Source organism: Arachis hypogaea, chromosome 5, assembly GCF_003086295.3.
Source record: "Arachis hypogaea cultivar Tifrunner chromosome 5, arahy.Tifrunner.gnm2.J5K5, whole genome shotgun sequence".
Classification (NCBI taxonomy): domain Eukaryota; kingdom Viridiplantae; phylum Streptophyta; class Magnoliopsida; order Fabales; family Fabaceae; genus Arachis; species Arachis hypogaea.
This window is the reverse complement of record NC_092040.1, coordinates 48,216,935-48,230,113: the sequence shown is the minus strand read 5'-3', so window position 1 is coordinate 48,230,113 and position 13,179 is coordinate 48,216,935. Positions and strand designations below refer to the sequence as shown.

At 35.8% G+C, this 13,179-nt stretch overlaps 1 protein-coding gene across 2 annotated transcripts; it reads left to right on the top strand.

The window, feature by feature from the left end:
- On the top strand, window positions 1-10,052 carry LOC112801566 (protein SHORT ROOT IN SALT MEDIUM 1). 2 transcript variants are annotated; one of them, XM_025844379.3, is made up of 22 exons: window positions 1-158; window positions 251-353; window positions 473-572; window positions 881-1,081; window positions 1,833-2,123; window positions 2,269-2,372; window positions 2,652-3,338; window positions 3,449-3,494; window positions 4,133-4,225; window positions 4,307-4,362; window positions 5,248-5,365; window positions 6,010-6,221; window positions 6,303-6,366; window positions 6,661-6,834; window positions 6,977-7,007; window positions 7,104-8,425; window positions 8,517-8,591; window positions 8,695-8,769; window positions 8,859-9,434; window positions 9,512-9,553; window positions 9,634-9,696; window positions 9,781-10,052. In XM_025844379.3, exons 3-22 carry the CDS (start codon window positions 504-506, stop codon window positions 9,868-9,870), a joined length of 4,389 nt encoding a protein of 1,462 aa, XP_025700164.1. In that variant the 5' UTR covers window positions 1-158; window positions 251-353; window positions 473-503; the 3' UTR covers window positions 9,871-10,052. The 2 variants fall into 2 exon arrangements, with proteins under 2 accessions (XP_025700164.1, XP_025700163.1); XM_025844378.3 differs by lacking the exon at window positions 1-158 and having other exon boundaries at window positions 161-353.
- The last annotated feature ends 3,127 nt before the right edge of the window (window positions 10,053-13,179 follow it).

Sequence of the window (13,179 nt, the reverse complement as noted above, 5' to 3'; positions counted from 1 at the left end):
GGAATAAAAAACAAAAACCCTGCTGAGCAAAAAAAAAAAAAAAAACTCTCGTTCCCTTGTCATTACCGCAAAAGCCTGATTCTTCGTGCAACAGTATTGCTTCATTGCTTGGAAAATTTGAGATAAACGGAACAAAAACAAATTCAGGATAAAACAAGGTGTTTCCCGATTTCCATTCATTCACTCACTTTCTTCTTCTTCTTCTTCTTCTTCTTTACTTACGTTATAGGGTTTCCCTCACTCTTTCTAGGGTTTCCTCACACTCCTTTCTCCGATCAAACTTTGTCGTAAATATCTTGCACCTTCAAATTCATCGTCTCTGCAGGAATCCAATTTCCCCATCTCTTCAATCGGTGCGTTGACAATTTGCCAAAGAACCAAACCTTCAAAATTCCTCCTTTTTGTTTTGGTCTTTTTCGGTTTGCTGTTGCTTTATTGATGAACGAATTGTTGGAATGGTTTTGGGTTTCAGGGTTGGTCGCTCTCGTTCCATGTGAAGGAGCATGTATTCTTCCAGAGGGAGCGGCGCTTACGGTCAATCGTACCCGGGTCAATCCGCATACGGCCAGAACGTAAGCCTTTGATTGACTCTTAACAGTTTCTTGATTTCATTCCGATGCTGTCGTTGTCAAATTTATGCATTCCCCCCCCCCCCCCCAAAAAAAAATTGTTTTCTTTTTCCTTTATTTTTATTTTTAAATGAATGTTCACCATCGTAAGTCATTGATTCTTAGGCAATGTTTTGTATAATACAATTAAAATTTAAAGGAGGAATTCTTAGAAGTAAAAAAAATTACAATTTATTTTTGTTTAATGCTTGGATTTTTGTTTATTGGAAGATTAATTTGGATTTTTGTGGTGTTTTTGAATTTGGTTGCAGCTGGGTTCTAATTTCACTGGAGCTTCTGTTGGAGGACATGATGTGGGGCAGCATTCTGTGGCATCAAGGCATTCAGCGATATTAGGTGCCTCTCAGGAAGTTGATGTTGCTGGATATCGCCCTCACAGTTCAACTGCTGCACAGTATGGGGGGCAGTATAGTGCGGTTTATGGCTCATCTGCTTTGAGCAGCGCACAGCAGGTCAGTGTGTTGTATTATGTGCAGTTAACGCTTTATCTGAAAGATAATGATAAGGAGTGTTATATAATTGGAAATGGTTCCTTAGGTTTTGTTTGGATTGATGCGACAGAGTGGGTGGACTGGAGTGAACTGGTCATCTGGTATTAGGTGTCCTTTTGTTGGTCTAAAAATACGATGGAGTAGAAGTGAATTTGGTGCTCTTCTATTCTATACAAGTGCCTACCATTATTTTGTTTTCCCTTTGATTTGGATGAATTGCGACTTCAATTCCATACTCTGCCTTGCAATAATCTTTCATCCAATTTGATTCTCTTTTCCTTTTCATTTTTCCTCACTATCCAAACCTGTCAAAGTGATGTGAAAGCATCTTCAACTTAGAGGCACTTATGTTTGCTGTTAACTGTTGAAACATTTGGCGTGACACCCAGAAAATCCTAACATTAGGAGAGCTGAGACCCCTAGTTAATGGATAGGGTTAGTTGGCTGAAAGCTTCCATTCGGTGTCTTCAAATATTAAAGTCTTGATTCTTGAATCCAAGAGAGGTATTTTCATGTCTCTAGAAGTGTATGCCTTGCCTCTACTAACAATTTACATTTCTGTTCTATCTGCGTTTTCAAATTTTCATTTAAGTGTCATGTTTCCCTTCAAAGCCTTATAAATCCTTCTCAGTATATTTTTTTTTAAATATTCTTGTTAATCTTTATTTTTTGCTATAAGTGAAAAATTGTTTGGATATTTTTCTCTGTATAGGTTCCCTCGTTGGGTACCAAGGGAGCTTCATCATCAGCATTAGATGGTCGTGGAGGTTATAATTTGGGTGTTTCGGATTCGCCTAAGTTTGCTTCTGGAGAATATGTTCCGTCATCTGGTCATGGATATGGTCATAAGGTTGATCAATTGTATGGTGACAAAGGATTGGAATATTCTGGAATAGACAGGCGGCAATATGGTGAAAGGCAGAGTGCTTATATTGGTAGGGACTTGGGTGATGCAGCTGGACGGTATGCTGCTGATCCTATTGGGTTTAGTCATCAACATCAGGTGTGTGGTTACTTTGTAGACTAAATTTCTTTCTTTCTTTTAGTTCCCACTGAAATGAATAAACAAATGGCCACTCCATCCTGCCTTTGGCATTATTTCTTTTATTTTTACAATTTTAATCATGTTGCATTTATCTTTCTTTCAGCAAGCAGAAATCTATGACCGCATTGATCAGGCAGCTTTGCTTCGACAAGAGCAACTGCTGAAAGCTCAGCCTCTGCAAGCTGCTTCACTTGATGGGGGTGCTAGGTATTAGTTTTATTTTATTTGGATGAGTGTGCATTGGAGGGTTTTTGTTTTGTTTTGTTTGCTTTTGGGTCTAATACAAATTGTGATGAATCCACACCAATTTTGGTTGCTAAGTAGTGCTAAATATATGTGCATATGTCCATTTTGGTTATATGTAAAATAGCAGTGTCATCTTTTTGAGTTTTGTTTTCACTGGGCAGAAGCTGATCAACTCTTCCTTACTATCTTAAATGGTGATTATATTTCTCCGTGCACTAAGTAGCAACACGTTTCTGGCAGACAAGCTGATTATCTTGCAGCAAGGACTGCTGCTAGTCGTCACACTGCCCAAGATCTTTTGTCTTATGGAGGAAGGATTGATTCTGATCCACGTGCTTCATCAATGCTAAGTGCTGCTTCGTATAGTGGACAGCATGCACCATCAATATTGGGAGCAGCTCCAAGGAGAAACTTGCATGATCTACTGTATTCTCAGAATGCTTCAAATCCTGGCTATGGAGTGAGCCTACCACCTGGTAGGGATTACGCTAGTGGAAAAGCACTTCATGGAAATGCCATGGAGTTGGATTACCCAGGAAATGCCCTTTCACGTGGTGGGCACAATGACCTTAAAGATGACCGTGCTAGCTATCTACGAGAATTTGAGCTAAGGGAAGAAGAGCGTCGCCGGGAACGCTTGCGTGAGAGAGAGAGGGACAGAGAAAGGGAGAAAGAACGTGAACGATTGCGCGAGCGGGAACGAGAAAAGGAACGCGAAAGGGAGCGCGAAAGGGAGCGCATCTTGGAGCGGCGGGAAAAGGAAAGGGAACGAGAACGCAAACGTGCTCTTGAAACTAAGCGTGATCGGACTCCAGTGAGATCTTCCAAGGATCCCCGTGGTACATCAAAGGATCCTCGAGGATCATCTTTGACAAAGGATGGGAGATCTTCACGACGGGACTCCCCACATCATGTTGCTTCACATAGGTGGATGTTGTGATTTTACTATTTCTGCGTCCTGCTCAGGTTCTGAATATCTAGCTGCTTGTTTATCTTGCAGCCTTATATAACTAACTAAGTGTTCTGTTATGCTGAAGGCACCATTCACCTGTTAGAGAAAAACGGAGGGAATATGTCTGCAAGGTAAAAGAAAACAAGAATTTAGTTGCTCAGCATTGTGAGAATATTCCACAGGAGGAGCTAGTTGTACTTGTTTTCCTTCAGGAGATCTGTGGCTGGTGGCTTGATAATTCTTTCAACGTTATCCTTTTGTGTCTTTCTTTTATCTTGAACTCTCAGTTTAGCGTGTTCATTCTGATTTCAACCAAGTCACATGATTGGATTCCACAAAGTTGGGAAATCTTCGTTGTCCTCGATTGGCCTTTGTTCATAATCCTTGTTGAGTATGCAAACGGCAAAGCACTTGTTTTCCCTTGGGCCATGATTATTCTTTCCTATTCCTTGTCTCCTCATCTCTTTCACCTCTTCACTGATTCTTCCTTTTTGTTTTCCTTTCTTCCTTGCTTGTCCTTAAATACCTTGATTTTTTATTTTGGGATGTGTCTTTTAATGGATTGGGAGGCAAATCTAATACCTGAAGAAAAAAGTATAAAATTTCAAGAATATTCTCATTCTTATTCATGCTACATTGGAAGTTACATTTCAGTTCTGAATGTGAAGTGATTTGAAAATAATACCCAATGACCTAATTTCCTATTTATTGTATATTGCTTTATGAATTTATAAACAAGACTAATTGATCTTTGCACTGTCTAAAACAGGTTTACCCAGCCCGTTTGGTGGATATTGAAAGGGATTACCTCTCGATAGATAGGCGATACCCCCGGCTCTTTGTCTCTCCTGAATTTTCTAAGGTCTTCTGGTTCTATAGTTTCTTTTTATTTGATGGTGATTGTTTGACGTTGATTTGACATCATATCTTGCAAATTCTTTAGGTTGTTGTGAACTGGCCAAAGGAAAACCTGAAAATGTCTATCCATACTCCTGTCAGGTATGTCTCTCCATCTGTGTGATATTGGTTACAAGATTCCAAAATGTTATCTGATGTTTCTAATAGCATTTGATCTAATTTTTATTACTCTTTTTTAATTAGTTAAGCTTACATTTTCAGGATATCCCTGCCCCTTCTTTTTTCTTTCTCTTTTTAAGCAACACAGAAAAACCCATCATAAACAGCAAACTCTTTTTGAAGCTTGTACACAAAGAAAACCTCTTTTTTCTATTTGAATTTAATTGTTTTGTACACTCATTTTGTTTCTCTTTTTATGTAGTGTAAATATTTTTAGCTATATTCCTTGTAACATAAACTGATTGTTAGGCATCGAATGAAAGAAATATTTAGGTATCTTCAAAATTAATATGAATGACTTATATTGTATGCATGATTTGAGCGTGATGATCTTGTGGTTACAGAAATTTGAAGGACTTTTTTCTTTTTTTTTTTTTTTGGGGGGGGGGGGATGAAATTATTATTTCATCAAGATGATGAGAAGGAAAATATAAAATAGGATAAGAGTTTCTCTTAAAAAAAACAGGACAAAAATGTTTATCTATAAAAATAGCTTTCTGATCATCTTTGAGAAGAGTCTTTTGTACAGATAATGAACTTCACACAAATAGATGCCAGATGTCTAATCCTGTTCCGTAAAACTTGTCAGAAAGTTTGTCACGGGAAGGTGCAAGCATTACATTCCAACCAAGTTTTGATTATCAGAAATTTTGCCAGACATCTATTGATTTTCATTTATTCCTTCATTCCACTTTTTCTCGAAGATCGTCCTAGTTTTTCTGCTTTGCCTGCCATATATGTATTATTCTTACTAGTATTTGTTTAAAAAAAATAAAAACAAGTGAAAAATAACATTATTTTGAACAGTTTTGAGCATGATTTTATTGAAGAAGGAAGTTTCACTGAGACTAGGGAATCATCTGACAAGCTTTTGATGGGACAACCTCCAAATTCAATACAAGGAAATACAGTATGGAATGCTAAAGTAGGTTCAGCAATGGACTTTGTGATTTGTTCCCTCTCTCTCTCTCTCTCTCTCTCTCTATATATATATATATATATATAGATATATATCTTTCGTTTGTTTTGTATTATTATTGTATTTGTTGTTCATCTGGGAATTATTTGGCGGTGGTTACTTTTTTTTTTTATTTGTGCACATTATTTCGTAATGGTTACTAAACATATTGCTTTTGAAGCCCAGAATTTTCTTTTTGGTTGCTACTAAGATGTGATAGAATGTGTCGGTCTTGAGAAAGGTGACAAATGTGGTACAATGTGTTGATCTTGGTTGCAACTAAGATGTTATAGAATGTGATACAAAGCTTTATTGCGAACACCCTCCCATCTCCTGCCTAACCCATTTCTCTGATAACAGATCAATCTTAAATGCTTATCATAAGGCTTGTGCCAATATACTTGATCTAGTTTGATACTTTCCAACAAACTTTGTCCTTCCATAAATAATATAGATCTGTTTGCAGGAGCTTGTACGTTGGTGGTTGCAGTTTCTGTTGTAATGGTGTTTTCTAGTTGGTCTCCTGTGATATATAATCATATAAATTCATTATTGTACATAAAAATTTTGGGCTTCATTGCTCGCTAAATTACTTTATCTCCTTATTTCAGATAATCTTGATGAGTGGACTTAGTAGGGGTGCATTGGAGGAGCTGTCATCTGATAAAATTTTAGATGATCGCATTCCTCATATTTGCAGTTTCCTTAAGTTTGCGGTCCTTAAGAAGGACCATTCTTTCATGGCAGTTGGTGGCCCATGGGAACCAGTTGATGGTGGTGATCCATCTGTTGATGACAACTCTCTGATTAGAACAGCGCTCAGGTTTATGCTTAAGATATAAATATTGTTCTGGAGGTTATAATTTCTACTACTACACTAACGGGCATTTCTCCTATTTTCCAGATATGCAAAGGATGTTATCCAGCTTGATTTGCGTAATTGTCAACAATGGAACCGTTTTCTAGAGGTATTGGTTTACTTTCGTTGTTGTGTTGGTATTTTTTGCTTGTTTTAATCTCTCCCACCATTGGGATTGACAGCTAAATCCTTTTTCAATCATTTGTATGCTTCGAGTCTTATTTCCTGTTAGTTTGTGTTTATTCTTACGAGCTATGTTCATTTTGCATTCTAGTGGTCTAGTGATATTCTGCTTTTATGTTTCTTTTACTAATCTTTACTATTATGTTTTTTATTTCTTCATTTAAAATGCTAACACATTCTTATGAAATTTCTAGTCTCCTAATAGCTTTATGTTTCCCAGATACACTATGATAGACTTGGAAAAGATGGTTTCTTTAGCCACAAAGAGATCACTGTACTGTATGTTCCTAATTTGTCTGATTGTCTCCCCAAGTTGGATGAATGGCGTGAGCATTGGCTTGCCCACAAGAAAGCTATGGTTGAGAGAGCACGCCAACTTGCTTTGAAAAGAGAGGTCTGTTTATTTTGGCCGTGGTGGTTTTGCTGATAATCTATTTGTGCTGGATATGGGTTGAAACTGGAATGTTGCTTGGGAATTTTCTCTATTATTCTATTTTGATTTTAATATATTCTTTTTTTTTTTGGTAACGTTTCAGAACACAAGAGATAGCAAGGAAGCTTCTAAAGGTGAGTGGCCTCACTTTCCTGTGTGACATGTATCTTTTTGTCAACCTGATTTTATCTAATCATGTTAATTGTGGTTTTCCGGCTATTGTACTTTAGACAAATTGGATAAGAAGAAGGAATCTGCCTCATCTGGACAATCTGGAGATGCTAAGAAAAAGGAGAAAGATAGCAATAATGTTAAGGTGGAAGCTGAAGAGAAAACTGCAGTAGATAAGTCTAAAACTACTAAACATGATGGCTCTGACATTGGTGAAGGAGGCAAGAATGCTGAGAAAAAACAGCCCGAAGCTGATGCTTGTCAGACATCAGGGAGTGTGAAATCTGTAAAGAAGAAGGTTATAAGGAAGGTTGTAAAGCAAAAGGTTGTCAATAAGGCAAATGATGCCACAAACAAGCAACTCGATAAATCAGATGAGAAGAATGGTGTGGAGAAAATAGAAACATCTACTGTTCTGGTTGAGGGCGAGAAATCTTCTGTGGGTCCTGATGGGATTCAGGATGCTACGAATAATGTAGTTTCCAAGGATATTATTATGAATAATACTGATGGGGAAGAGGGGAAGGATAAGGATATGATTAGTTCTGAAGACAAACCTCTAGATAAGCCAGAAACAGTGGGCAATGCTACTATTAAAACAATAAAGAAGAAAATTATCAAGCGGGTACCAAAAAAGGTGGTTGGTGAAGCATCAAGAACTCTTCCTGAGACTAAAACTGGAGGGAACGTAGAGGCAGTTAAAGCAGAAGACGGTACCCAGAGCATGAGCAAGCAGATTGCTGGTGCAGGTATTGCAGCGACACAAGGGAAGAAAGCTGTGAAGGTGGTTCCTAAGAAAAAGTTAAAAACACCTACCGCTGTAAAGCAAAATGATACATCTGCTTCCAATAAAACTGAAACAAAATCTGACAAGGATGACAAGAAGTCTGAAGAAAATGTTGTGGCAGGTCAACCACAAGATGTCACTCAGAACAAGGGTAGGCGGACAGCTGATGCGGATACCTCAGTGACAGAATTGAAGAAAACTGTGAAGGTAGTTTCTAAAAACAAGTCAAAGGAAACCTCTGAAAAGCAAGATGGTGCAGCTGATTCCAATAAAAATGAAATGAAGTCCAACAAGGATGGCATAAAAGATGAAAAGGATGTTGGAAAAATTGGAGCCAAGTTAGACAAACAGAAAGCCTCTGAGAAAGATGTTCACAATGTTAAAGGGAAGTTGAAAGATGGGGATAAGGCAAAAGACATGAAAGGAACAAAAGATGGAGATAAGTTGAAGGACATGAAAGGAACAAAAGAGAGAGATGGAAAAGACGAGTCTAGAAGCAAATCTAGTAGAGAATTGAAGGAGAAGAAGAAGTCCGATGAGCCTCCTCGGCACCCTGGATTTGTTCTTCAAACAAAATGGACTAAAGATTCTAAAGTATGCTAACTTTAGCTTGGTTCTACGAACTGTAGTCAAATTTTTCATTTTCTCATGTAGTCTCGGTCTTAATTTGTCAATTATATTGCAGCTTCGTTCGTTGTCATTGTCACTGGATTCGTTGCTGGATTATACTGACAAAGATGTTGAAGAATCAACACTTGAGGTCCGTTATTTACTAGCTTGGCAACAGCTTTTTCCGAGTCATTTGTAGTATTCTGCTGCTTTCAAATGGACATTCATTATTCTTTATTGTCTGGGTTTTGCAGCTTTCATTGTTTGCTGAATCATTTCATGAAATGCTCCAGTTCCAAATGGGTTGTAGGATTTTGGCATTTCTTCAGGTTTGTTAAACCATTGTTTGTAGTTAGAGTCTGAGTATATTTTTCAAAGGAAGTCTGACTACAATTTTGGTGTACATAATTTTCTCCAGAAACTGCGCATTAAGTTTGTGACGAAAAGGGCCCAGCGAAAGAGGCAGAGAGAAGAGAGCCATGAGAAGGATAGTGAAAGTAAATCACCTTCAAAACGTACAAAGAAAGATAACCCTCCTGTGAAGAGTGAGCCTGCAGATATGGACACAACGGTTCCAACCGAAGGAGATGATGATAAAACTGTTGTACAGAAAGATAAGCCTGGTGGTGAAAAAGAGGAGGATAAACCTGTTGAGAAGGAGGATGTGAAGATGGAAGATGGATCAGACGAGGAGGAAGATCCTGAGGAGGATCCTGAAGAATATGGCGAAATGGAAAATGGTAGTCCGCAACATGATTCATCTGAGTATAAAAATGCTGAGCAAGAGGCCAATGCAGATGTTGAATCCAAAAATATTACTGGCAACGAAAAAGCTGCAGAATCTTCTAAAGAGGAAACTAAGGTTATAATAGAAGAGGTGAAAGAATCCAAGTCTGATGCACATTCCACCGAAGAGAAGGAAGGAAAGGTTGATAAAATAAAGAAAGAAGCCCCTGCGGTTAAGGAGGCTGTTGTGGACAAAGAACTTCTTCAGGTACTTCCCTCGTCTAATTATAATTTACTAGTACATGATGTTTTCTTGATTGAATAATGACTATTTATTTATGACAGGCTTTCCGATTCTTCGATAGGAATCAAGCTGGCTACATTAGAGTAAGCGCCACGAACATCAGCTAATCTGTTTCATATTATGCTTGACAATGCTAAAATGTTCGTTTTTCTCATTTCTTCAGGTTGAAGACATGAGATTAGTCGTCCACAATCTAGGGATGTTCCTTTCTCATAGGGATGTTAAGGTGAAAAAATATTACACATACTAGTATCATATTAACTATTGATTTTCATCTAAACTGTATACTAACGCATTTTATGTAAATCAGGAACTTGTACAAAGTGCATTATTGGAGAGCAACACTGGGAGGGACGATCGGATACTCTATAATAAGCTGGTGCGGATGACTGATGTTTGAATATTTGATGCAACCTAGGGTCTCTCTCACTCTTATTTATTTATTTTATTATTATTATTGGGTGAAAGGACGTGCTGCGTTTCTTGTAATGCATGGATGTAACTCATAATAACATTCTGTCCACTCAACTCCCCCGGATTCCCATAAGTTCTGCTATTAGATTTCACAGTTGAGTTTGATCATTTACTAGATTCCCGTGATTTTCTACATTTATCCACGTTATATGGCGGGGCATGGGTGATTGGAACCCCTCTGTAGTCATGCATGAGCATGGTTATTAGAAGTTTAGAACCGAATCAGTAACGGATTCACTCAGATTATTGAATTATTAGTTGAATTTTATGATGCATAGAGATGGGACATAACATGGGACACATAACATTGACACGGTATGTTGACACGCGAATTTGAAATTTGAAATTTATATAAGACATGCGGACACCGTGTACGTATAAGATATGAAGTATATTTTAAATAAATTATTATGATATTTTGATATTTTATTAATATTAAAATATAAATTAATATTTTAATAATTTTTAATAATTGTTAATTATTTAAAATAAAAATTATTTTAATATTTAATTATATATATTATTTTTAACTTCATTTTAGTATTACATATTAAGGAGGTTGGATATATTAATATGTAATGGTATTTAAGTATATTTAAATGTTTGAAGAATAATTTATTTTTAATTAAAATATGATAAATTAAAAAATATTTGTTTTATAGGTTGAATTGGTTGATTTGGTTTTGCTTAAATAAAAATAAAAAATTATTCAAAAATTAAATTTAAAATTAAAAAATAGAAGCTTTTTCAAATACCTCAACAATTATGTCTACATTAATTTAGTCATTACTACAATAATATATTAATTTAAAACAAATTTTTAAATCATAGAATTTAATTAATAATTTGATTTCAATTATTATCTCTGTTTTAATAAAAAAATGAGTATATACCTAAATAGATCTTCAAGAATTTTGCATCGAATGTTTTCATCTTCAAGAATTTTTTATTATATAGAGGTCTTTAAACTTTACAACACTAAGATAGATAGGTTATTTCATCACACTTTTAAAGATCTATTTGTTCAAATAAAAATAATGATTTGATTAAGGTAGGGACTTATATGTCTTATTTTTGCAAAGTCTAAGAACTTTAATGTAATAAAATTTTTTTGGGGACAAAAACGTCTAATACAAAATTTCTCAAGAACCTATTTGGGTATATATGATGAGCAAAAATTAAAGTTTACAGATACCAACATGTGCACTGAATCATTCAAGTAATACCACGATAGATGGATATCATTGTCACAAGGATTAACGGATTGAGTCAAACAATGTCTAATTAAATATCTAAATAGATCGATCAAACTTTAGAAATTGGATTATGGATCTTGAAAAAGAGAAGAAATAGAAGAAGAAAATCAGGAGAATACTTGAAGTTAAGAGAAAATCAATAGATAAGAATGTTGAAGGTTTCAGAGATGTTTGATTCTTAGAAGAATAATGTTTATACTTTCTTATATAATTCATGCAAAAATCTTTTCACAGCAAATCATTTATAATGAAACTCCAACTTCTTGGTGATTTAATTTTTCTAAACTTAATTAATCACCAATCCTTTGGTCAACTAATCGAGAGAAGAGGTGAAAAACGATTTCAATTTTAAGCTGCACAACCTTCAAGAACTATCACTAGCCGAATTATATGTTATGTATTTGAAATAGATCTAGATAAGTGAAGATTATGAGATGAGTTTTAAGCTAATCTGAAATTAATTTTCCCAAATATAAAATCAGAATCCAAGACAGATTTAGAATATTTTCTAATAGTTCTAACCTTTATTGATGAAGAAGAAACTTAATCTTGAAGAAGTAAAGAAGGATGAATTAAAATAAATATAACACTTACATTATTAATCCAAAAACCAAACAGAGCTCCTAACCTTCAACGGGGAGGTTTAATGACTCATGATAAAGAAAGAAACTAATTCTAATGATGAGAGCGTGTCCTCCGATGGATGATTGATTGATCCTAGGGATCTGAGGATCCTAGATCCTGAATGATCTCCCTTGTGAACAAAGTTCACTTATTTATATCCTAAATTCTATCTAGAATTTAAATTCAAAAAATAAATATAATGTTATCATTAGGAAAGATAAGATAGATAACTACCTACTTCAAATTAAAACAATAATTCAAATCTAATTTATAAACAAATTCTAACAACCAAATCTTTATATTTATCGAAGGAATTGATGATAACTAATCTTTTTGAATCTTGAATCTTCAATCTTCGGATGTGATTAAGGCTTCTAATGATTTGTATAAATGAACTTGGGCCTTAATTATTACAACCTTGGAGTTGAGGAGTGTTGCACGTCGGGCTTAAGGTCTTCAATTTTAGGCGTAGGCCCAATTACACCATCCAGGGACAATTGCACGCTGAGCTTGCGGTGAGAGACATCGGGCTTGTATATTTAATTTGATGGGGATGCCGGGCTTGAGGCTTTGGCCGGCGACGTTTGGTGGAAGGAGGAAGGGACGCCGGGATTCTGTGGACAGTTGCTAGGGATGTGTGTGGGTTGTTGGGTGTCCGTGGTTGAAGGCTTGGGCGTTTGGTTCTCTTCCTTTTGGGCCTGGTTGGACCGTCTTTGAACTGGTTTGGCTTTTCCTTGCTAAAAAGACCATAATTCTTGATTATTTTCAGACAAAAGCACCTGAAAACACAATAACACTAACACAACTCCAAATATTTGATTAGTTATGAAATTCCACTAGAAAACATAAGAAATTTGATTAAAACTCTAAGAAAACCTAAGAAAACAAATGAAAAATAACCCTAAAAATTGTTTAAGATGACGTGACATCACAACACCAAACTTAAAACTTTGTTTGTCCTCAAGCAAAAAGAAAATTAAACAGAGTTTATCTTAAGTGAAAGTAATTGAAGAGTTTACAAATCTTAAATTAAAAAAATTGGGATTTATGATAATTCTTGTGATTACATTTGGCTTCTTTTATCTTTGATGAATCTTGCATACTTAGAATTGAGAATTTCCAAGAACTTAGATCCAAATTATGTTATGAGAATTTTTTTCCAAGAACTTTACATTCAGGGAAAGATTTTTGAGGCTTTTGACTTTAAGTGTTCTGTCACAAGGCAGCTCTTAATGAGCTTTTAATCGATAAACCCGGTCCAGTTGGCCCAAGTTACTAGGTGATAAAGTATCCCTTGAATCTAATTACCCAAGCCTTTCCTTGACACAATTACACCATGGTGGACGAAATTGTGA

Coding starts and splice junctions, on each gene's coding strand:
- LOC112801566 (XM_025844379.3), top strand. CDS start 504: ATGTATTCTTCCAGAGGGAGCGGCGCTTACGGTCAATCGTACCCGGGT. Junction 2,373..2,651: donor TCACTTGATGGGGGTGCTAG/GTATTAGTTTTA, acceptor CGTTTCTGGCAG/ACAAGCTGATTATCTTGCAG. Junction 3,495..4,132: donor GGAGGGAATATGTCTGCAAG/GTAAAAGAAAAC, acceptor TGTCTAAAACAG/GTTTACCCAGCCCGTTTGGT.